Here is a 23509-nt window from a genome sequence, read left to right on the forward strand (position 1 = left end):
CATTGTGGATTATATATTTATATGGACAGTGATCAAATTTGTGTCATTTGTGCATTTTTGAAATATTACAAGACAATTTGAAGAATAATAAAAATTTTTGGATTAATTTACACATATGTTGGGTAAGTGGATCCCATCCGTCGGAAATCTTACAAATTCAAGTTATTGTGTCGCAAATTTTATGCATCAATTAATAACAATAGATGTGATATATTGTTTCATTTAAAGACTTTTAATTACAAATTCTCAACTTGTTCCTACCTTTTGTTCACATTCTTTTAAGTTCTGTTATTTAATTAAATATTGGATTACTCTACTCTACATAAATGACAATGCAAAATGAAAATTGAGTTGAATTGTTTCAATCGGATTTCAATTAAATTCATTTTAGTGTTAAGTGGATGTCTATGGATACATTTTAATTGATAGTGCAAATTAATTTTTGTGCAAGGTTTTGTGAACTTTAAAATTTAAAGTTTAAATTGTGAATTTTTGAAATTTTTTAAAATTAATTTGAGTTTTGAATCTTAAAATTCAGCCAGCAAATTTATTATATTTGAATTTTAGTTTATGACTTGACTACTCTTTCTTGATATTAAAAGACAAATCCTTAAGAAACCGGCGCAGATCATAAATCTGATTGTTATTTTAAAATGTAAAATTGAGATTCCTAAAAGGTTCCTTTGATCAATTTCTTTAATGTAATGAAAATAGAAAGAAAATAATTTTTAGGATAAAAACATCTTAATTGTTCTCCGGAATAAAAATATAGTTTTTTCTGAATTTTTAAAAAATTGAAGAAAAAAAATTCTTAAGAAAGTAACTCTAAGTGAAATTCCATTTATGGTATGATCTGAACTCAACTGAGCATTTCTAGCCAGCTTAGTGTTTGTTTAAATTAAGTTAACCCGATTGAAATAAATTATTCATGACATCCAGCAGTTACGTAGTGATAAAAGCGTCGGACAATTGACTGTAATAAACCGGGTTCGATTCCAGTTAAAGTCTAGTCGCATTTGGTGCTTTATCGCTGTTTCTAGTCACACCAACTAGGTTTGGGCCACACAAAAACAATGGATAGCTCTGGGTCATGCATTTTTGCAGAGTTCGAAAACAGCAAAAATGTCATTTATGACAAATAATTTTAATCTTCTTCTGGATGTATCTTCTAATTGAATAGTACAACTAGTTCTTATTTAGATTGCAATTCTCATTCAACTAATTGAGCACGCATTTAGTCTGTTCGAAATCATCAATTTTTGATTCTAAATCATTCGCAATCGGTTTAAAACTACAATCTCTAATGTTAAATCAAAGTAAACTTATGTCATTCAATCAAGAACCATCAAGAAACCAAATGTCATATCTTAATTACATAATCCCGGTTCTATATCTTCACAAACTAACTTTCTTAAACAATTTTTATCAATACAGAAAGATTGTGAACTAATCTATGATTCAGTCGAATAAAATGATCTATCAGCCACCAAAATACCATACAAACTCATTCACACATTTGCTTCAATTACATTCCTCAATCAACGGAACAAACAATACAATATTGCATTCAAATCGTATGATTGGTGAGGAGTTGCAAAGTGACGAGCGTACAAAATTGGAAATTCACGATCACAGCAGTAACAATTCAAACACATCGCTTGACGTCGCATCGAATGAGAGTATCGGTAAATCATTCACAATTGCAGCCATTCTTGGTTTAAAAAAGAATTCTGTAAATCCATTACAAGCATTACAATCACGTGAGATTGAAGAGAATTCTTCAGTGATAAATGATTACAATTCACCAGATTTTCCAAATATAATTAACTTAGCAACACACAGTAAGCTGTTTCAAAAATTTGATAATGACAATCGACACAACTACATATTACAGCAATCATCAGAAAATTCTTCGACACAAATGCCATTAGAACAATGCATTTATGACAATAATAATATCACCTCTAATACAACTTATCAAGAGCATTTACATAAACAGCATGTTAATTCGGAATTTAATGTTAATTATAATCGAAATATTAACGAGATGAGCTCACAATCAGGATCAACAATACGAAATCATATGAGTGCCAATTTATTAAATAAAGCTTTTGCTCGAGACAGAAGCAGTCGAGTGGGTATGTAGCTACTTCTAGCACATTATGATCAGACATAATTTAATTAATATTTACATTAATTAGATCATTTTGGTAACAAGAACAAGTCGTCGTCAATTTCATTGAAAAGTAAGCGTGTTCGAACAATTTTCACACCTGAGCAATTAGAGAGATTGGAAGCTGAGTTTGAGAGACAACAGTATATGGTCGGTCCTGAAAGATTATATCTTGCACATACTCTACAGTTAACAGAAGGTGAGTTTTTCCTTGATTCTTCCGAAATTTTGAAAACTAACACACACAAAGAAATTTGTAAAATTACATTTTCAATTTTCTACAGAAATAGCAATAAATGCATTATTTTTAAACTTTTGTTAGTTAGATTAGTGAATAAATAAACATTTGCAATGCTTCTGTGCTAAGGAGACTCAATTAAAAGGACAAAATTTCGCAATTCATAATTTGACAATTTTCTTTGATAGTGTTAGTGTTTACATTATATTCAAATTTTTGACAGTTGAAAACTGGAACATTTTTGTAAAATAACTCGATAATAATACTTATTTTCTCTTTCTTCTATCAAAACAGCCCAAGTAAAGGTTTGGTTTCAAAACAGACGAATTAAGAGTCGTAAACAGCACTTTGAGATGACACAACAGCATTTAGCAATCGCTCGTCAACGACAACAACAAATAACAATGTCAACAATACCACCAAAGGAAGAATCTGCACAGTCAGATGATGAACAGAATGTAAGTGATGCCGACGATTAAAATATAAAAATATACATAAAAAAAATTCAATTTCAAGCATAATTGAATTCAGTAATTTTTTTCCTTTTTTACGAATCATTTAACATTAACATTCAAATTAATCGATATTTCACTTAATTTGCTTCTCTATTGATGAATTAATCCTGAGAATGCTTTTCATCAAAATAGTTTTGTTTAATGATGATAATGATGATGAGCATATCATCAATGGAACGAAATGTATATATAGATGAAAATATGAAAATTTAAAGAATTTCATCCTCATAAATGTAAATATAGATCGAGGATTTCGATTTTAATAAAGATACTTATTTCACATTTATATAAAATTATTATGACAATCCATTTAATTAGTTTAAGAATTTGTCAACGGTTATTTTTTGAATATTTGTACTGAAATGACATGAACTTATGATTACTGAACAGACTTTACCAATTTTTTAAACATTTGTACTGAAATGACATGAACTTTTGATTACTGAACAGACATTAATTGTCAACGGTTATTTTTTGAATTTTTGAACTGAAATAACATGAACTTTTGATTAGTGAACAGACGTTAATTTTCACCGGCTATTTTTTGAATATTTGTTCTGAAATGACTCGAACTATTGATTTCTGAACAGATTTGATTATAAATTCAGACATTTTTTGAATTATGGAAAGCTTGTTATTAAATGCTCATTTTGAGTTCTAGATTCCATTACAAAAGCATAGAAACTATATAACAGCCAACAATTCATTTTATGTCCTCGAATTTATTTAAACTCGACTTTTTAATCCTACGATTAATTTTAATCCTGCGATTAAATTTCAACCCCTACATTGCTACAAAAATCCTTTAGAGCTTTAAAAAGAACAAAGAGAAATGAGCTCAAAAGTCTCATCCAATATAAAAAAAAAAAATATGTGATAGCCTTTAACAAACTGCTTTGTTCTGTACATTTTATATTTCATAACTTACCGCACAATTTTTTTTTACAAAGCATAAATAAATTTCAAAAACCGCATATATATATTATTGCGAAAGATATAATATTGTTATACAGCACAGCAACTGTTATGATGTATAAAACTTTTCATTCAAAATACTTGTATCATGGATAATGTTTGATGAGAAACGTGAGCGCTCCAATGTTATTTCTTCTACTTTATATGCTGCCTGCCTGCCTTGCTTGCTTGGTTTTAAAACAGCGGATTCATATTTCCCTCTTTTTGAAAGAAGAAAGAAAAATACATCAAAGGCAATATGAAAGGCCGGATAATATTGAGTTATGAACTTTTTCTCTTGTTTTAATATTATTTTCTGATTTTTTTTTTTTGTTTTTTTAAAAAGAGGAGAAAATTTCATGATGGTGGATTTTACCATTAAAAATGTATGCCATCGTCATTGAACGAGCATAGATAGATAGACACGATGGGAAGGAAAGAGATAGTAGAGAGATTCATAAAATCGTTTATTAAATGTTGACGAGGATACCAAAGGATAGAAAATAAAAATTATGAATTCATAATAGATAACAGTCGAGAAGGGATATAACACGCCTACGTTAGATTAAAAATTTGATCATCAAAGTAGACGGTACAAAGGAAATTTTCATCAATTTTTATGCTACTCGATTCATTAAAAAATACCTACTTTGTTGAAAAAATTGTCATGTTTATCCTACTTTGTTGGCTTGTTTGTCACACCACGCTGCACGAGTACATCCTTGGATCTGATGCAAGCGTGGCGCCGTGAATGGGGACAGGCTATTGATGAAAAGCAGATAATCATCATCATGATCATTCTACTTGAAGATTAGCCTGTGTTTTATTTAAGGTATTATGTTTGTTCATGTCCATATTAAGGACATTATGTATGTTATACTCACAGATTTCGCCACTGTATGTCTTTACTCGATTATACTTATTTTGGTGTGAATTTCAATTCAAAGGAAATTTAATTAAATTAACGGTCAAAATTTTCAAATTGAGCATGAAATTTCATAAAATCCAAAATTTTGAAAACCGTTAATTTTTGAAACTACCAAATTCAGAATTTTGAAACTAAATTTTGTTTTTGAAATTAACGAATTCAAATTTTTGAAAACTGTTAACTTTGAATTACTTAGATAATTCAAAACTTTGAAAGCCGTTAATTTTTGAAATTACTCCAAAATTCTAAATTGCGTTAGATTCAAAATTTAGAAAACCAGTGGTAAAAATCTAACAATTTAACATCCTTTAAAATCCATCTCATACTTTCATACATATTTTAGATCCTTTAAATACTTCTTTACATTAAATACCTAAATCTAATGATATAAAGTTAGTTATATCATGCTATTAGAGCTGTAATATAATGGAGTATTAAAAAATATTTTCCTTCTCTTATTAAATTGGGGAGAAATGCCAGCATATCTCTTAATCTTTCCTTCTAAAGCGCTTGCGTTAATATAAAAAAATGGTTAATGAAATGTTACAACAATTTTTCTTCATTTTCTCTCCACATTTTCATGAGGTGGAAATCTTTTGATAAAAGCTAAGCTATTCTCTACATTAAATGCTCATTTATTCAAGAAACATTAATTTTTTTTGTTCCTCTATTTAAATATAATCTGCTATACGTAATCCAATTACGAGTTACAAACATGTTGTCCATATCGAATTAATTATTTAGTCATTATAATAATTTCTTGTCATCCTTTTTCATCAGTTACAGTAATGAGATAATGAGTTTTCATGACAACAGCGAAAAAAAAAAATAAGAATGACCCTTATTATGATCATCATTTTCGTTAATTAAATAAATGAGCATAAAGCATATTACCCTCATTAATGATAGCAAGTGGAAGGAGGGAAAGATTAATTCGATTTTGTAATGTCATTCGATTAATGGTAAAAAGTTAATTATTATTAAAAATCTGTAATTATCGCCTGCTTTACTCGTGCTGCTTTATACGTGTTATATCCATGCTGAGTACTCATTATGTTGTTAGATAACAATGTTTAAACTGGATTACAATGCGCAAACTTAGGATTATGGTACATCAGTCGAATTTGAGCTATTTACAAATATGTTGTAAAGACATTTCAACGAATTATGTTGAATTAGATCTGTCCAAAACCAAATTTAATAAATTTAGTCAAATAAGGTTTATAACGGTCAATTTATTTTCAAATTTTATGAAAATGATTTCAAAATTTAACCAAATTTGTTGAATCCAAAAAATCTAAAATATCTTGCTTAATCACTAATATAGTTTCATTTAAATTAATCTAACACATAAAGCAACATCTAAGCTATCATTTTTATTAGATTAGGTTTAAAAGTTACGGCAATTAAAGGACTTATTCATCGTTTTTCAACAAATTCAATTTTAGTAAAATTTTCAACCTTAAAAATTGAACTTTAAATTTAAAATTTTAAAGAACGTTAAATTTTTGAACTTCAAATTCAAAATTTTGAAAAACGTTAAAGAGCTTTAAAATTCAAATCTTCAATATCAGAGCCAGAAATCGACTCGAATTTTGTATAAATGACTTGACTTTTCCATACGTCCATACGAGCTCTGTTCAATATTATGAATTCTAAACATTTCCATGTTATACACAATATACAAGCAGATACAAAAAATCCACTTTGCAAAAGAACTTGTAATCCCTGCACAGATTGTTTTTAATATTATTAACAAGAGTGTATGTTTACTGGATGATTTATTAAATATTTGTCATTTTAACATTTATAACAAAATCATACATAACATGCTGAGGATGTTTGAGGTATTTGGTAAAAAGGGACGCATTTCTTTGAGCCACGATAGATCATGTGAATATAATGATATTAAAAATGACATTTTTTCTCTCAATAACTTTTATATCCTCTTCTTTTTCGTTCCTTATTTTTATTGACATTCTTGAGCATATTTTATTTTATTAAATCCGTATCATCATCACATTAAAAGCTAATAACAATAAATATTAAAATTGTTATTAAATAAGGCATGAAGTGAGGGAGGGTAGGCAAGGAAAGGACAATATTTGATATGCAATTAGATGTTATTGCTATGAAAAATATACAAATTATAGTGTTGATGCGATCACAAATCGTCTTCTTGCCTCATAATAAGCAGGCAGGCATTATAAAGCAAATATTTTTTCATCCCGATTCTCTCTTTTTTTTATTCATTCATTGTCGTGCATTGTTGAAATATTTTATTAAAAAGTTTAACGAGGGATAAAAGTGGCATTTAATTTTATAATAAGAGGGGTTGCTTCCGATGTATTTAAAACTGAGTCAATTCCTCGTACGTACAAGCTGTAAAGCAAGTGAATCAAAATTAAAAGTTAAACAACATGAAGCACGTGTCCATGTGAAATCGATTATCAACCCTGACAAATTACACATTTCAAGCGAGAGATAAATCAAATGATATTAAGGAAGATAATGACAACAAAGCAAGTGGATGTTGAGTGGCTTAAAAAAGGAGACAAATTAATATTTTATTGCATTTTTATTTATTTTTTATTAAAAAATATATAGAAGAACTACAAAAAAACATGAATAGTCAGTCAAGTAGTCTGTTAAAAGGCACATTTTATGAGATTTCTCTTTGTTATATCACTTCTTAATATTAGGAAGACGTTAGTTGCAGATAAAAGAATTTTAAAATATATTTTTCAGATTAATCTTCTTCGTCCATTTAAGTACCTAAATTATTAACTATAAATCGGAGATTCTTTTCAGGAAAATCAAAGATTCGCGGAAGATGCTGTGAATTTTCAGCATCAAATTCTTGAATAGATTCTATGATTGTATTTAAAAACTCTTTGTCAATGCGAATTTGTAGCCATTTACCATTTAATGCATAAGGCTGCTCATTTGTGACAAAACAGCCGCTGACATTATCAGTTACAAATGTGAGGTGAGTGTCTGGATTTTGGAACGTAAAATGATGTCCCTTTCCTAGACGATGCTTAAATGCAAGTTTTAAGAATTTTGCCGTATTTGGAGAAAAAATGATTTCAACTCCGTCAAGAAATACAGGCAAGTGCCTTGAAAATGCCAAAAATGGTGATGAATGGTGTGCATTTAATTCAGCACTTGTTCGAATATCTAAACGACCAAGATGTCTTGTAAAATCAAGTGACTTCTCTGAATCCGACATGGTAAGGCACAAAGATGTCTTAATTGCAATTTTAGGTAACTCTCTGTAGAAAAATTCTCCATTTACTCCGGCTAGATCTGATCCTTCACGTTCCAAATCATCCTCAAGTGCTCTCAGAGTCTGTGGAAATAGATCAAATACACTTCTTGTCCTCTGCATGTCTGTAATTAAAGATATTCCGCCGGTCGATGGATCTTGCTTTAATACTTCCAATACTTGCTTCACGTTATATGATTGTGAGCAATTGAGCTATATTATATTAGAGATACATGATTAGAATAAAATAATGGCGTTATAACATTTTTAGACCTTACCTCTTCGTCAGTAACTCCGACAATTTGGCAGAATGAGACATGTCCAAGAACAGTTTTGATCCTTTTTAATTGACAATCTAGTGCAATTAGCATGTGTTTAATTACACAATCCTCATTGCCGGGATCAAGCGGCTTATTCCAAGGCAAATAGTCATTAGGTAAAAGCTTATTTCTGGAGACGAACACATATTTAGCCAGTTGCTGCATTAATTGAGCTGGCCAACTTGGAGGTGATATTTCTGAATACTTTTTAATTCTCATCGTTAATTCTATACCAAATCCACTTAATCTATCTGAACTGCTTGCTGTTGGATCTATTGGATGTATGCGACTATCGCCATATAAATCTGATAAACCTAAGCTTACATAGTGCCAATGAGGTGGTACGTTCTCTTCTATAGATCCAGCATTGAGATATATGAAAATATAGTCAAGAACTTCATTGGAATTTGGAAATTGCCAGATTTTGTTGACTGTAGATATCACCAAAGGATTACTTTCTCTATAGATTCCAAATAAACTCTGATAAATTGCTCGCATTCCAGGATAAAGCCAACTTGGCATGTTTACAGAAAAGTTACTATGCATTTTAGTAAATTTACTGATATTCTGAATATTTCCACACACTAATATTCACACAAATAATAAAATTAAACTTTTTAAAAAAATCCAGTATGATGTTTGTTTACTTCTAGGAAGAGGATCTCAGGTTTTAATTGTTATAATTTTCTTTGAAATTTCAGTCAAAATGAAAATTGTACAATTTGTAGACCCCTTGTAGATCAAATATTTGAAAATGATCTGTCCGGTAAATTCATTGGGCGATTTTTGAGTTTATTTGATTTTTTTTACTGGTACACTCCATTGCTAACATGATAAGTTAAAGAAATGAATAATTATCAATTAATTTTGTTAACTCAGCTAGCTTAGTTAAAATAATTTAAGTTTTGCAGAAAATCAACGAACTTTTGAAAATTTTTATTTCAAACAATTCTTTTTTTCAAATTTTGAAAAACCGTTGCACTTAAATATGTTTTGTTGTCTATTTATATACTTTAACTCATCCACAAGTGTTTGAGATTAGGAATTAGTAAACCGGTTTTCAAAAACTAATATTGTAAAGCCTTGCCGACAAATCACAGTTAATGTTAGATCTACAGGGGCTCTTGTTTTGCATTACGTCAATTTGCACAAGATTCTTCTGATTGGTCTAAACAGTTATGCAAATCGTGGACCCCCTATATATATATTCATATAGAAAAAATCCAAAACATTAAAAATTATTTAAAAAACATAGGATATAATGGAGGCTTATGATGTAATTGTGAATCAACCTGTTGTCATAGATAATGTGAGTATAATAATGCATTATAGTATCGAGTTTTTATACAATTTACCGTAATTTTGACGAAATGAGCCGCATGAATTCAATAAATGAATCATCATCAAAAATCGCCCATATGAAAAAAGAAAACTTTTGATGAAAAATTTAATTATGTTCTTTTCTTTAGGGTTCCGGTATCATCAAAGCTGGTTTTGCTGGAGATCAAATACCCAAATGTATTTTTCCCAATTAGTAAGTGATATTTATAGAAAAATTGCTGTCAATCGATGACATCATAAATTTATTTACCTTATATTTTGTTAGTATGGGGAGACCAAAGCATATACGAGTGATGGCAGGAGCTTTAGAAGGTGATATGTTTGTAGGTCAAAGAGCGGATGATCATCGTGGATTACTTAGCATTAAATATCCTATGGAACATGGAATTATCACAGATTGGAATGATATGGAAAGAATCTGGACTCATATATATGGAAAGGTAAAAACAAACACTTTCTGGATCTTGTTAATTGCTTGTATCTAACAATTATTTGCTTATTTTAGGACCAATTGTCAACATTTTCTGAAGAACATCCTGTTTTATTGACAGAAGCACCATTAAATCCTCGAAAGAATCGTGAGAAATCAGCAGAAATTTTCTTTGAAACTTTCAATGTTCCTGCACTTTTCGTTTCTATGCAAGCAGTTTTAAGCTTATACGCAACAGGCAGAGTTACTGGTGTCGTGCTTGATTCTGGTGATGGTGTTACTCATTCAGTTCCAATTTATGAAGGTTTTGCAATGCCTCATAGTATAATGAGGGTCGATATTGCGGGACGAGATGTCTCTAGATACCTTAAAGCACTTATTCGAAAAGAAGGTTTTAATTTCCGCACAACTGCCGAGTTTGAAATTGTTAAGATGATTAAAGAGAAAGTTTGCTATCTGGCTACTAATCTTCAGAAAGAAGAAAGTATGGATACAGATAAAATTGGTTACGTACTTCCTGACGGAAACACTCTTGAGGTAAATTGACACCTTCTATAGCTAATTTACAGTTATAAAATTTTGTGACGTTTATTTTAGATTGGTCAAGCACGTTTCCGAGCACCAGAAGTTCTTTTTAGACCTGATTTGATAGGTGAGGAGTGTGAAGGCATTCACGAAGTATTGATGTACTCAATTCAGAAATCTGACATGGATCTGAGAAAAATGTTGTATCAAAATATTGTGCTTAGTGGTGGATCAACGCTCTTTAAGAACTTTGGTGATCGATTACTTCAAGAGATTAAGAAAAATGTGGCCAAGGATATGAAAATTCGAGTAAGACTACAGTTATTTAATTAACTTTAGGGATCTAGCTAATAATTACTGTTTATAGATTGCGGCACCGCAAGAAAGACTTTACTCAACATGGATGGGTGGATCAATTTTAGCTTCTCTGGATACATTCAAGAAAATGTGGATATCAAAGCGCGAGTTTGACGAGGAAGGACAACGTGCTGTTCATAGAAAGACATTCTAAAAGAAAATCATCTCAAATTGTGTTTAAATTAATAAATTTTAAGTTAGGAAATGTTTAATGCATTTGTGGTAAAGAAGATCGTGCGCAAAAATATATAAAGAATATGCAAATCAAGTAAAACTAAGGCAAAATCTTTATAGGATACTTATTCTAGTAACATTAACATCATATAAATATAATAATTATAGTTATCATTATTACTATTATTTGCTATTAAATCTTCAGGACCTTTGTTCTTGTTAAAATCATAATTTTTCCTTCATTTTTATAATTTGCATGCGCAACTCTACTAATCACTACTTTTTATTCCAAATGATATTCATAATTCGAGATTCCATTTGCAAGCAACAATTGAATAAAAGCCTCAAAAAGCTTTAAATATCTACTTATTATGCAAAATTTCGACATTTATATATACGGCATCTATTTAATTTATTTCAATAAAGTTCATCATGAGCCTTTTAATACCTTTAATTAATTTGCGTTCATTTCACTAAGCCGCAGCAAAAATTTAATTTTTAAATCTCGCTGGATTTAAATTTAATCCTAGGATTAAAACAAATTAGCTATTCCTTAGTTGACTTAGATCTTTTATTTTTTACATGCAGAGATTATGCTCTACATTTTTAATAATAAATTTAAAAAGCTTTAAGCATATAAAATTTGTTTTGCAACAGTATCAGACTTGTCTTTTCCGCTTAAGCTTTCGACAATTTTCAAGGCAAAAGCAAAAACAGTTGAGGGACCTTGTGAAGTAATCAATTGACCATCTTGAACAACCTTTTCATCAACAAATGTATATTCGCTTCCTAAATCATCTTTGAATGATGGATAACATGTAATCTTTTTGTTATGTCCAATTCCATGAGCTTTAAAGACCATAGCCGGTGAAGCACAAATTGCAGCAATAAGCTTTCCTTCTTTTTCTTGATTCTTTAAAATATCACCTGCTAATGACGATTCAGATAATGACTTTGCAGCACCTAATCCGCCGGGAAGAACCTGTGTGAGAGAAAAATATATGCAGATGAACAGATTGTTTCTAGCCGGCTTATTTGTGTATCAAGATTTTCCATTTATAGAAAACTATTTTTAAACTTACGATTGCATCGAATGAATTTTTTGCTACGTCCTTCAAATCAACATCAGGAACAATAACAACATCTCGTGAGCATTTTACTGGATCTTTTCCATCTAATCCACCAACTGTTACTGTAATCTATTGTCAAAAATTTTGCATTGTTCAATCAATAACAATGAAGTTGAAAATGATTTTTAATGTAAATACTCACTCCACCACGTCTCAAAAGATCAACTGTGCCTACAAATTCTACTTCCTCAGCACCAGGTGGTAAAATTACTAATGCAGATGACATATTTGAATATTTAAAGTGAATTAAAGATTTTGAGTAAATGCGCAAAAGTTTTTGACAATTTCTCAACATTGTTGTCCCCTTATATGAATGTCCATGAAAAAAAATTTCTTTTTATGCAATTTTCTGTCATAAAACTTAAACTCCTGTGCTAATTATAGATTAAATACAATATGAATATGTCTAATAAAGTTGAGTATCTCATCGAGACAGAGAATTATATTGTATTAAAGTAATTAAGAAAAGAACTGTATGCGAATGACAGGGATTAGCTGGAGCATAGGAAAAGGGGATTGTAAAAAACTTAATATTTTTAATATTTTCAAGTAAATTATATTAAATTGATCAGATATCAGAAGTTTGCCAAAAGAATAAGAGTGATTAAAAGGTTTTTCAAAGTTTATTGTGTAGTATTAACATAAGAATGGCCACGGAAATATGCTGTTTCATGGTAAGAATCGGAGATGAAAATCGGCAAAATTTTTCACGAAATTTTCATACGAAAGTTCTGGATCGTTCGGGATATTTTGAAATCAAAGCAAGCGAAAAGTGCAATTTAATGACTTTTAAGTCATTATTTAGCATTTTAATGTGTTTTTAAGAGATTAAATGATTAGAAAGTTATGAGAAGTTAATGATAACATAACCTTGACATTCAGAATATTTTCCCTCTAATGTATTATTTTATTATTGTGCAAGTTTGTATGGACAAAAAGCTTATCGCTGGATTTTTATTATTATTCTTATAGGAAGTTGAAAGCTTTCGATCATATATGGATAATTTGTTTTCGGAGAATGATGATGCATGTTTTGAGGCAACAAATAAGATTAAAAATCTCGTAATTGGGTCTAATAAACAGAAGAAATTCATCATACAGCAAGGAGTCGTTCCACGATTGCTGACACTCATCCAGAATGATAATAAGCCACTGTATCTTCGTTTAAATGTATTGATTATAATAAACTCATTGGCCAAAGGGACAGAGGATCTCGTTCAAGATCTTGATAAATATGGAACAGAAGAAATTCTCTTAAATTTAGCATTGTCGTCGTCCACAGATCCTAAAATGATTGAAATATGCTTGAGTGTCCTCAAGACCATCATGCAATATCCCAATAAAGTTCGTTCATCCTTCTTCCAATATTCTGAAGACATCAACACTTTATCAAGGCTTATCCGTAAGTTTAATTTGTTTATGCTCCTAACTTGACTTGGTAAACAATTTTGCCTTATCAAATATTTCTTGTTTTTAAAAATTTTAGAGCTTGCGTCAGCAGACACATCAATTAATTGTCAATCATTCGTAGCCAATATATTACTCTCATTTTCATCACAAGGAAATATCTTGAACTCTAGCTTAAATCTAACGCAAGCAGGTGGAATTCCATTCCTTGCACGACTAATTCAATCGGAATATGAGGAACTTCAATTGCCTGGTTTAAGATGCTTAGCATCAATGTGCTTTACGAACCGTGCTGTATCTGATATCGTTTGTGCTACAAATTATCATGGAAAACCAATACTTGAAGTATTGACATCCTTAGTCTCACGTTCAAATTCACCCGAAATTCAATTAAATGCTTCCAAATGCTTGACATATATTTATCGTTCCGGCACTTCTTCCCTTAAGTCTGAAGACAGTAAAATTGTCTATAAAGCTTTACCGTGTTTAGCTCGTTTATGTTCACCGGATTTCAATGAGAAAATTCGTAGCGAAGCTGCAGAATCATTGGCATATTTAGCAGAAATTGATTCAGAGCTACAAAGACTTGCAGCAATTAGTAATCATTTAATTAATAATCTCGCGAATTTATTAAATTGCAGCAACATTTCATCAAAAGAATCGGCATTAAAATGCTTTGCATCACTAACAGCCAATGATGAAACTATTAGGAAGAGAATAATTGATATGCGTGGGTTGATTGATGAAGTTTTGAATGCATTGAAAGAAAATGGAAGTGTCAAAGTGGCTGCTGTTCGTTGTCTACATAGTTTATCGAGATCTGTGCAATTGCTACGCACGACATTTCAAGATCACAAAATTTGGAAACCATTAATGAATTTAATTCATGATAAACCATCATCGGAATTGATGACTGTCGTGTCATCGACAATTTGTAATTTATTGTTGGAATTTTCACCATGTAAGGATAGTCTATTGGATTCGGGAGCCATTGAAATATTGTGTGAATTAACCAGAAATGAAAATGCATCGTTAAGATTGAATGGAACTTGGGCATTAATGAATATGGCATTTCAAGCAGAGCAGCATGTTAAAACAGAAATTATTAATACATTGGGAACTGAGCGTATATTTCAACTTCTTGGTGATTCCGATACACGTGTAATTATGAAATCATTGGGACTTTTACGTAATTTACTCTCAACTTCCCTTCACATTGAGTCAATAATGGCAAGTCATGCACCGGAAATATTAAATGCAATTATTATGGTTTTGGATTCACCTCATTCGTCAGAGATTAAGGAACAAGCATTATGCATAATAGGAAATTTAGCAGCTGGAGCACATGACTTGATTTTAAATGATGACAAAATTTTATTGAAACTTAAAGACTTTCTCGTGATGAACGATCAAAAGCTACAAAGTGGCGCACTATTTGCTGTAAAGAACTTAATGAATCGATCCTCAAGACATGACAAGCTTAAAGAAGTTGGCATAATTATGAAATTGAATGAAATTTTGGAAGAAAATCCAACAGATATATCGTTTGATGAGTAAGTAAATGAATAGAAAAGTGAGAGATGAGAAGCATAACATACATAGCAAACATTATCAGTATCCTTTTCATTAATAACTTTATAATATATGATCTGTTATATCTTGAAATATCAACAAAAAAATGCTCATATTCTTGTTTTGTCAGAAAAATTAATTTAATCAAATGTTTTTTAATTGTAGATAAGTGTTATAAATTCTGTTTACGATAATGACGCTATGAAATTTTCATTCCTTTTGCTTAACTACCTATATAATGATTATAATATTACCCACTAAAAAAAAACAAAGAATGTTATAAAATATATATGATCAATTCAGAGAAAAGAAAATTTATGTAAATGTTTGAATTATATTTGTAATAATTTATTATCTTTTAATAATAGTTACACAAAAAAAATAAGGAAAAATGACTAGAAAGTTGCTTTTTTTGTTTTTGAAGCTTTTTTGGACATTACGAGATCACGAATTACTTACAATTCTTACTTTCTGTGGAATGACTTAGTTATTTTTTGTTGAAAAATACAGATCACACCAGAGTTGTTTTAGAATGTTTTGTCACACATGTCATTGCGACATGTCACACGTCGCTTCGACGCATTCGGCATAATATTCACGAATAACAACTCTGGATCACACATATGATTTAAAATATACCATAAATAAACAGACAGAATATAAAAAAGATTATTTTATGCTGCATGCATGTTCTCATTTGCATCTCTAACTTCCTTTTGTTGATTTAATGGATCAAGATCTGAGAATAATTGGAACCATTTACTAATGTCATTTGACTTTTTCGATGGATTCTTATTGAGCGAAAGTGGTGTGTTTTCTTTGCTGCTGCTTGCTGTAGCTTGATTTGATGCTAACAAGTCGCTTGATTGCATTGTTGAGGAGGAGGGCATTAATGATCCTAACAAATCGACATTTCCTTGCATTATCTCACTTTGATTGAATAACGAGTCATCCATGAGCAATTGTGAAGGCAATAAAAGATTTGCTGAATTTGTAAATTCATCAAATGCTTCATAATCAATAAGCTTGTCATTTTCATTAGCCTTTACTTCTGCAGCATTGACATCATTCTTATCGTTATTATTTTCTACTTTATTTTCAGCCTGAATTCCATCGCTAAATTCCTCACTAAAGAATAAGCGTTGATCATTATCATTCAATTCTATCGCTTCTGACTGTTTGACATTTTCGGAACTGGCAATTTCTTGTGTTAATTCCTTCAAAACACCACTAAAATTATGTTTCTTTGGCTCATTCTCAATTATTCTTATGTGAGCTTCCAAAACTTCCTGATTTTTCAACAATAATGACATCCAATTATTCTGATAAGCTGCTAGCGAGTATGAGAATAAATTGCAACGAGCAGCAGATAGCAAGTCAATCTATGTAATTAATGAAAAATGTTTTTAACTTGTACATGAATGGTAATTAAATTTGGTACCTTTTGTAAGCATGCTAATGAAAACTTGTCGAATTTTTGCTTCGCATACTTGACATATTTCTGTGATGTACGGAATTTCTCTAAACCTCGTCCACTATCTGGATCTATATCAGCACTACAATTTTTCATAAGAGCTAACGATGCACGATATTCAGTCCTTTCTTTTTCCATAGATTGGATGGTTTCTTTACTGTCATTTACAGCTCTCTTAAATGTATTAAGTTCTTGCGACGTTCTTGTTAATGCAGACATGCCTGTAAAATGCTGTTGTCCTAAATAATTTATAACTTTCCCTGAGTTCATCATTACGCCTGAACTGGATGCTGAATTTTTCCCACAATCACGTAAAAATTGTCCCAAATTTGCCATTTCACTTGCCAGGACATTCAGTGCATCACGATATTTGTCAACTATGTTGGATAGATTAGTCGTTGATTCATTTATCGATTTGAACAGTTCAATTTTTGAGTCTAGCTCAAGATCACTGGAAAATTTTAATGAACATATTGTAATTGATTTTTCTTCTGTCATGAAAATTGTCAAATCTTGATTACTGTGACTTACCTATGCACAATGTTCTCATCCTCTTTTGCATTGAACTTCCTCTGCAGCTTTTTTGCATTTCTTGTGATCCAATATTGGTGATTCATTATTTTTAAATGAAAATTTTAATTTTTTTTCGTCATGAAAATTTTCTGTTATGGAAAAACTCCGTGAAAACTCGAGGGGGTTTCATGTTTGTAAAATAGGTGACTTTGTGAAAATTCATAATACAATAAAAATTAATTTAATTTATTCATATGATTTTCAGAAATAACTACTTCTAAGTGTTATTAATACATGTTTAAACAGTTAACATTGTTTCAAAAACCTAACTGTTTTGAAAGTTTTGAGAATTTAAAAAATACAATTTTTAAAACATCGGACCCCCTTAAATGTTTTTGAAAAAATTTTGTTTACAATCAATGAAAAATCAAAAATTTATTTAAATTAAAGATTTTAGGACAATGGAGAGGAAAACAAGGTCCGGAAAAGTGATTGTGGAAATCAAATCTCCAGCAAAAGTAAGTAAAACAATAAATTAGCTCGGAATTAGCTTTAAATTAATCGAAAACTTGAATTATCAAAAATTTAGAGAGGAAGACGAAAGAAGTCTGACATATCGGAAAGTTCAAGTGCCGAACAAATTCAACAGCAAGTTATCAGGCGAAGTTCCCGTGGTAAACGTAAGTAAATTAAACAATAATAGCTAAAAATCAATTAAAATCATTTATTATACAGCTCAAAATGAAGCCTCAAACAGTCAATTGGATGTTTCGGTATCAGAAAGTAGCAATTTATCAGTAAGTTTAATTGAAGAGACTACGGGATCATCAATTAGCGAAGTTAAAAATGTCGAAGAATCTACAGAACTTACAGAAACGACGATTAAGGAGGAAAAACTGGACAAAATTGACGAAAAGAAAACTGAAGTCGCAATGAAATCATTAGAAATTAAGTTAATTGACTGTTGTTTGCATGAAAAGGAGGATCAACCAAAAGAGTGCTCAGATAAATCACAACAAGAAGTCCAGCAGGAAGATGTCGAGATGATTGAAATAAAAGAGGAGGAAGTTGATAATTCCAACATAGAGCCAAAGCAGCCTGAAGAAGTTTTACAAGTTGAAACACTCAGTATTAGTGAAAAAGAGCCTGAAATAAGTGCATCGACTGCTGAAAATGAAGTCATTGTTCCGAAACATGTTGAGGAAGAACCGATACAAATCAAAGAAGAACCACAAGAACTTTCTGAGACATCCAACGTCATTGACATCACAGAATCTAATGACAAAGATGAGAAAATGGATATCCAAGAAACTCCTTTGATAGAAATTAAAGACGAAGAAGTAAAAGTTGAGGAAATAGAAATTAAGGAAACTTCATGTGTCACAGAAACTGACAAAAATGTTGAAATGAAGGAAGTCGAAACAGTTGCCGAAGTCAAGCAAAATGTACCCGAACCTAGTGCTGTTAAGGAGGAACCAAAACCTGTGGAAGAAGAAGAATTTTCATTTTTAAGAAGATCTAGAAGATTAAAAAGCATTTACATGGAAACTCCAGTAGTTAAAACAGAGGATATAGTTATGGCCAAAGAAAATGCATTAAATATGCAAGAAGCCCAGAAACTCAAGGCAAGGAACAAGAAACTAGCTGAAGCTGATGCCGATAATGAAAATCAAAAGGATGGAAATAAGAAATCAAATGATTCAGTACAAATTAAGGACGAAGAGATAAAAAGTGTTGAAGGATCTCAAGTAGTCAAGCAAGAGCCAGTGATTATTCCTGAAAGTTTTGACGTTAAACAATGCGATGAACGGCTAAGCCAATTTATAACAATCAAGGATAACATTTATATGAAGTCATCAGACAAGGTAATATGTAAAGTTAACAAAACTATGAAATGTGACTGTACAATGACAGAAGAGGACTTGAAAAATGGAGAAATGGGATGTCGATATAATTGTATTAATAGATTACTGTTCATCGAATGCAGTTCAAAATGTAGATGTGGAGAATTTTGCGATAATCAGCAGTTCCAAAGATACAATTATTCACCAGTCAGCGTCTTTCGTACTGAAAAGAAAGGATTTGGTATTCGAGCTGATGATGATATTCTACCAGAAACATTCATTATTGAATATGTTGGCGAGGTGCTGAATAATAAGCAGTTTGATAAAAGGGCAAAAAAGTATTCAAAAGATAAGAATCGTCATTACTACTTTATGGCATTAAGAAGCAATGCTGTTATAGATGCAACTGTTAAGGGAAATATTTCAAGATTTATTAATCATTCATGCGATCCAAATGCCATGACACAAAAATGGACAGTAAATGGAGAGCTTAGAGTTGGATTCTTTAGTATCAGAGAAATTAGACGTGGCGAGGAAATAACATTCGATTATCAATTTCAAAGATATGGGAAAGAAGCACAAAAGTGCTATTGTGAGTCAGAAAATTGTCGTGGCTGGATTGGCGAGAATCCTGAAAGTGAAGATGAAGTTGAACTTGAAGTTGAGGATCCGAAAGCTAAGAAAGGCAAACCAAAGAAAGCTGTTGCCAAAAAAGGCAAAGTAAAGACTGAAAAATCAGAAGTAGATGAACAAGAACCAATAAAGGAAGAAGAAATTGATGAGCCTGTATCAGAAGAGAAGGAGGAAGTTAAGAAGGAAGAGACCGAAAAAATTGTCAGGAAGGTCAAAAAGCGTCAAGATCCACTTGAAGATCTCGAAATTGAGGAAGAAATTAATGATTTAATAAAGTCAGGCTTGAAAAATAGAGCACACACGATTCGACTTGCTCGATTAATTGTTAGAGCTAAGAATACAGACGCAAGAAGTCGCCTATTACAGATCTTAATATCTGGAGAGTTTCCATGTCGTCGATTGTTCCTTGATTATAATGGATTAAGATTATTACATAGCTGGATGTGTGATATAAGCATTAAAAGTTCAATTCCTGACATATACTTGTGTATAGAATTGATGAGTGCACTGGATCTTCTTCCTATAACTAACAAGACAGTTCTACGTGATGCCAAAATCCTTGAAAGGGTCGAAAAATGGAAAAATATTGACTTGGAGAAGAAAAAGTTGACAAAAGAGGAGAAGAAGCAGGCAAAGGCTGACAAAAAGAAAAATAAGGCAGCAAGTAAATTCCAACAAGATACATCCCTTGAACAAAAGACTGAAGATTCAATATTTATTAGAACTTTTGATGTTCTCGAGGAACTGCCAACAACAAAATTAATGCTTAAAGAAACAGCATCAGAATTGTTGAGGAAATGGGAAGTTTTAAAGGAAGACTTCCGTATTCCAAAGAAACAAAAACAGGAAATTATGATTGAGCATGAACGAGAAGCAGGGATGGAGGAATGGCAGGAGAATAACAAACTTGATTCCATTGACAATGATCGGTATAAGAATAGATTTGGCGAGGATTCATTCACAGCTAATAACAACAGGAACTTCAATTCATCGTATAAAAAGACAATTGGACCTGTTGAGAGGCAACAAAGGCGTCAAATGTATGCAATGAAAGTAGCACAAGAGGAATTAGAGACACGAATGGCAGGTCTTCACGACAATAATTGTCAATTATTTGGACTTCCAACAAACACTCATCCTATGATGGTTCCAGTTCGTGTTAATCGTGTGACTGGAGAATATTGCAATTTGATGGGTCAAACAGTGCCAGTTCCACCAAATCATCATAATTTCAAGTATGAGCCTTTAACTCTTTCAACAAATCCCGAGGATTATCATTTGCCACCAATTGATTTGCCTGATCACTGGAAGTACGCGATTGATAAGTTTGGAAGAATTTACTATTATCATGAGAAAATTCGCCAGCCACAATGGGAAGCACCAATAAAATTACTTCCATTGCATGTTAATTCCGATGATGAATATGATCATGAGCTTGATAGTGATGAATCGGAAACTGAGACTGAAGATGAAGAGGAAGAGGAATTAAAGGAGCTATTGGCCATGCTTAAAAGAAAGAAGCAACTGTTGCAGTCACAGACAACAAATTTACCATCAAATGACATGGTTATTGAGGAAGATGATTTGGAGAAGAAAATAATGAACAATATGCTGTCAAATCCACCAGATCAGGCAATTAAATTGTCACAACTTCCAGCTAAGAAATGCTTAAAGAAGAAAAGTCGTCGTGGATTAAGCACAATGAAGTTTATTAGACCTAGAACAGAAGAAGACAAACTTTATGGGAGAACAGAAACGAAACGTTACAAGGAAGTAAAAGAAAAATTAAGACGTGATAAAAAGCGTCGTATGCTCCTTGGAGAACAACATGCTGAGCATTCAGGTGACGAGGATGAGGAAGATTCGTCATTAAATGAAGCAAGTCTCGCAAAAATTGTCGATGAACTTGACATAATTAACAAATCTAAGCAGTTAGATAAACTGAGAAAAATCAAGAAGGAAGCTGAAGTCCTTAAAAAGAAAGAATCTCCAATAGATCCATCAAAACAAAAGAAACCAACAAAGCCTGGTCCACAAATGAGTCCTGCTGATCAGTTGATTATTAAGAAGCAGTTTAGGGATGACATTAAGGAAGAAATCACAAAATATTTATTGCCATATCGTGATGATGCATGTGTTAATGGTAAAATTTGCTCTGATGAGGATTACAATAGTTTAGTTCATAAGGTAAGCAGCAAGTGGCTATTAATTAGTTAATCTTAATCCTTGGATTTATTTAAATCTTGCGATTTATTTTTAATCTAATTCAAATTTCATTATTTTCCAGCTCACGTTTTCGGTGTTAACGAAGGAGTCAAAGCATTGTGCACAGTCGAATAGTATTTTAAAAGCAACGGAATCAGTAAAAGGGAAGACAAAAGAATACATCAAGAAGTATATGGCAAAATTTGAAGGAGCGTATCAGAGAAAGTCCGATGAGCAGGACTATGAGAGTATTTTAAGCAAACTGCAGTGAATTGTCATTCATATTTTATTTGAGATGCGAATATAGCAATAAACTTGCTACTTGTTTTAGGACCTTATAAGTTAATTTTAGTAAAAAAATACTGATCTTTACTGATAATAAAAGATTTAACGATTATCATGACAAACGATAAAATTCTAATAGATATATGACATGTCCTTCCATTAAGTCTTTCATGTCGATTCCTGCATCTTTTCCAACTTCTTCCAGATCTATGTTCCTGCATTTCAGATTCCATTTCCTTAATAAATTTTCAAATGTCCAGTCACTTGATCTTAACTGATAAGAGCATATGAAAGTGCTTTTTGGATTTTGATCCAATAAGAATGAAATTGTAGACAGAACATCCTCAAACACAAAATTGTCATAAAGGCAATCAGATCCAATTATTAAATCTAAGTCATTTGACATATCAAATAATCCATTTCCGATCATTCCTGTAAATATATTTTGTAGATTAGTTGTAAGGATCAGAGAAATACGCAGCATAAAGTACTTACCCCATGTTAATCCTTTTACTTGAATGTCAACTCCAGGCTTTAAATTATTACAGGCACAAATTCGTTTAATGTGATTTAATGATTTATTTAGCAGTGCTGAATCACTTAATATGACATTAGCACCAAGCTTCTTAGCCAATATACCAGGCAAACTAGTACCAGCTCCAATTTCCAGGATATTCATGTTCTTTATGCATCGTCTCATATAGAAAATAAATTGTGCTAGAATTTTAGCGCACGGCCATGTATAATAGCTATAAACACCACCAAGTATCTCAATTATGTTCACTTCGTAGTTCTCTGATCCATCTTTTGACATAAAGTTAAACTTTTTAACGATTTCTGTTGTCTTACTGTCGTGATTATTTTGATTCATTATTATTTTCATTTAATAATTCAGTCAACTTATTTTATGAACCTGTTTGTATACATGCTTAAGTAGGAATGCAGTCATGTATCATTGCGTAATGCGCATTTTAGTTCTTTTTAAAATAATTTCATTAAATTAGAGGAAATTAGGATTTCAACGGAAAAATAAAATTTAAAAAGTAACGATTTTCAAAAATTCAAATAAACTGAACGAAAATGAAATTTTGAAATTTACTGAACAGTTGATTGACAATATTTGAATATTGGAAAACCGTTAAAACACTAAATTTGTTTATTCGCTTAAAATAATGCTTAAACAGCAAAAAAGGATAGTATGCCACCGGACAGAATAAGAATAA

At 31.2% G+C, this 23509-nt stretch overlaps 8 protein-coding genes across 8 annotated transcripts; 4 read left to right on the forward strand and 4 right to left on the reverse strand.

The window, feature by feature from the left end:
- LOC139090321 (homeobox protein engrailed-like SMOX-2) lies at positions 1-2956 on the forward strand. The gene is made up of 4 exons (XM_070640087.1): positions 1-122; positions 1435-2138; positions 2202-2372; positions 2706-2956. The coding sequence occupies exons 2-4, from the start codon at positions 1454-1456 to the stop codon at positions 2888-2890; spliced, it is 1041 nt and encodes a 346-aa protein (XP_070496188.1). The 5' UTR covers positions 1-122; positions 1435-1453; the 3' UTR covers positions 2891-2956.
- A 4415-nt stretch (positions 2957-7371) lies between these two features.
- Su(fu) (suppressor of fused) lies at positions 7372-9043 on the reverse strand. The gene is made up of 2 exons (XM_070639933.1): positions 8355-9043; positions 7372-8289 (listed from the first exon to the last, which is right to left on the reverse strand). The coding sequence occupies exons 1-2, from the start codon at positions 8940-8942 to the stop codon at positions 7576-7578; spliced, it is 1302 nt and encodes a 433-aa protein (XP_070496034.1). The 5' UTR covers positions 8943-9043; the 3' UTR covers positions 7372-7575.
- Positions 9044-9545: 502 nt separating this feature from the next.
- Arp1 (Actin-related protein 1) lies at positions 9546-11677 on the forward strand. The gene is made up of 6 exons (XM_070639948.1): positions 9546-9705; positions 9866-9930; positions 10003-10177; positions 10243-10704; positions 10765-11001; positions 11060-11677. The coding sequence occupies exons 1-6, from the start codon at positions 9658-9660 to the stop codon at positions 11201-11203; spliced, it is 1131 nt and encodes a 376-aa protein (XP_070496049.1). The 5' UTR covers positions 9546-9657; the 3' UTR covers positions 11204-11677.
- A 93-nt stretch (positions 11678-11770) lies between these two features.
- Positions 11771-12655, reverse strand: LOC139090208 (protein dj-1beta-like). Its single transcript, XM_070639949.1, has 3 exons — positions 12496-12655; positions 12306-12422; positions 11771-12205 (listed from the first exon to the last, which is right to left on the reverse strand). Exons 1-3 carry the CDS (start codon positions 12646-12648, stop codon positions 11852-11854), a joined length of 624 nt encoding a protein of 207 aa, XP_070496050.1. The 5' UTR covers positions 12649-12655; the 3' UTR covers positions 11771-11851.
- Positions 12656-12844: 189 nt separating this feature from the next.
- LOC139090225 (armadillo repeat-containing protein 8-like) lies at positions 12845-16802 on the forward strand. Its single transcript, XM_070639969.1, has 4 exons — positions 12845-13027; positions 13326-13755; positions 13840-15313; positions 16435-16802. The coding sequence occupies exons 1-4, from the start codon at positions 13001-13003 to the stop codon at positions 16469-16471; spliced, it is 1968 nt and encodes a 655-aa protein (XP_070496070.1). The 5' UTR covers positions 12845-13000; the 3' UTR covers positions 16472-16802.
- ICA69 (islet cell autoantigen 1-like protein) lies at positions 15653-17481 on the reverse strand. The gene is made up of 3 exons (XM_070639970.1): positions 17338-17481; positions 16774-17257; positions 15653-16714 (listed from the first exon to the last, which is right to left on the reverse strand). Exons 1-3 carry the CDS (start codon positions 17421-17423, stop codon positions 16007-16009), a joined length of 1278 nt encoding a protein of 425 aa, XP_070496071.1. The 5' UTR covers positions 17424-17481; the 3' UTR covers positions 15653-16006.
- Positions 17482-17699: 218 nt separating this feature from the next.
- Positions 17700-22408, forward strand: Set2 (SET domain containing 2). The gene is made up of 4 exons (XM_070639991.1): positions 17700-17837; positions 17909-17999; positions 18055-21983; positions 22084-22408. The coding sequence occupies exons 1-4, from the start codon at positions 17781-17783 to the stop codon at positions 22270-22272; spliced, it is 4266 nt and encodes a 1421-aa protein (XP_070496092.1). The 5' UTR covers positions 17700-17780; the 3' UTR covers positions 22273-22408.
- LOC139090247 (histone-arginine methyltransferase METTL23) lies at positions 22112-23206 on the reverse strand. The gene is made up of 2 exons (XM_070639992.1): positions 22782-23206; positions 22112-22718 (listed from the first exon to the last, which is right to left on the reverse strand). Exons 1-2 carry the CDS (start codon positions 23167-23169, stop codon positions 22399-22401), a joined length of 708 nt encoding a protein of 235 aa, XP_070496093.1. The 5' UTR covers positions 23170-23206; the 3' UTR covers positions 22112-22398.
- Between the last annotated feature and the right edge of the window lie 303 nt (positions 23207-23509).

Source organism: Chironomus tepperi, unplaced genomic scaffold, assembly GCF_022539635.2.
Source record: "Chironomus tepperi strain 1889 unplaced genomic scaffold, CSIRO-AGI_Ctep_v1 contig_217, whole genome shotgun sequence".
NCBI classification, from domain to species: domain Eukaryota; kingdom Metazoa; phylum Arthropoda; class Insecta; order Diptera; family Chironomidae; genus Chironomus; species Chironomus tepperi.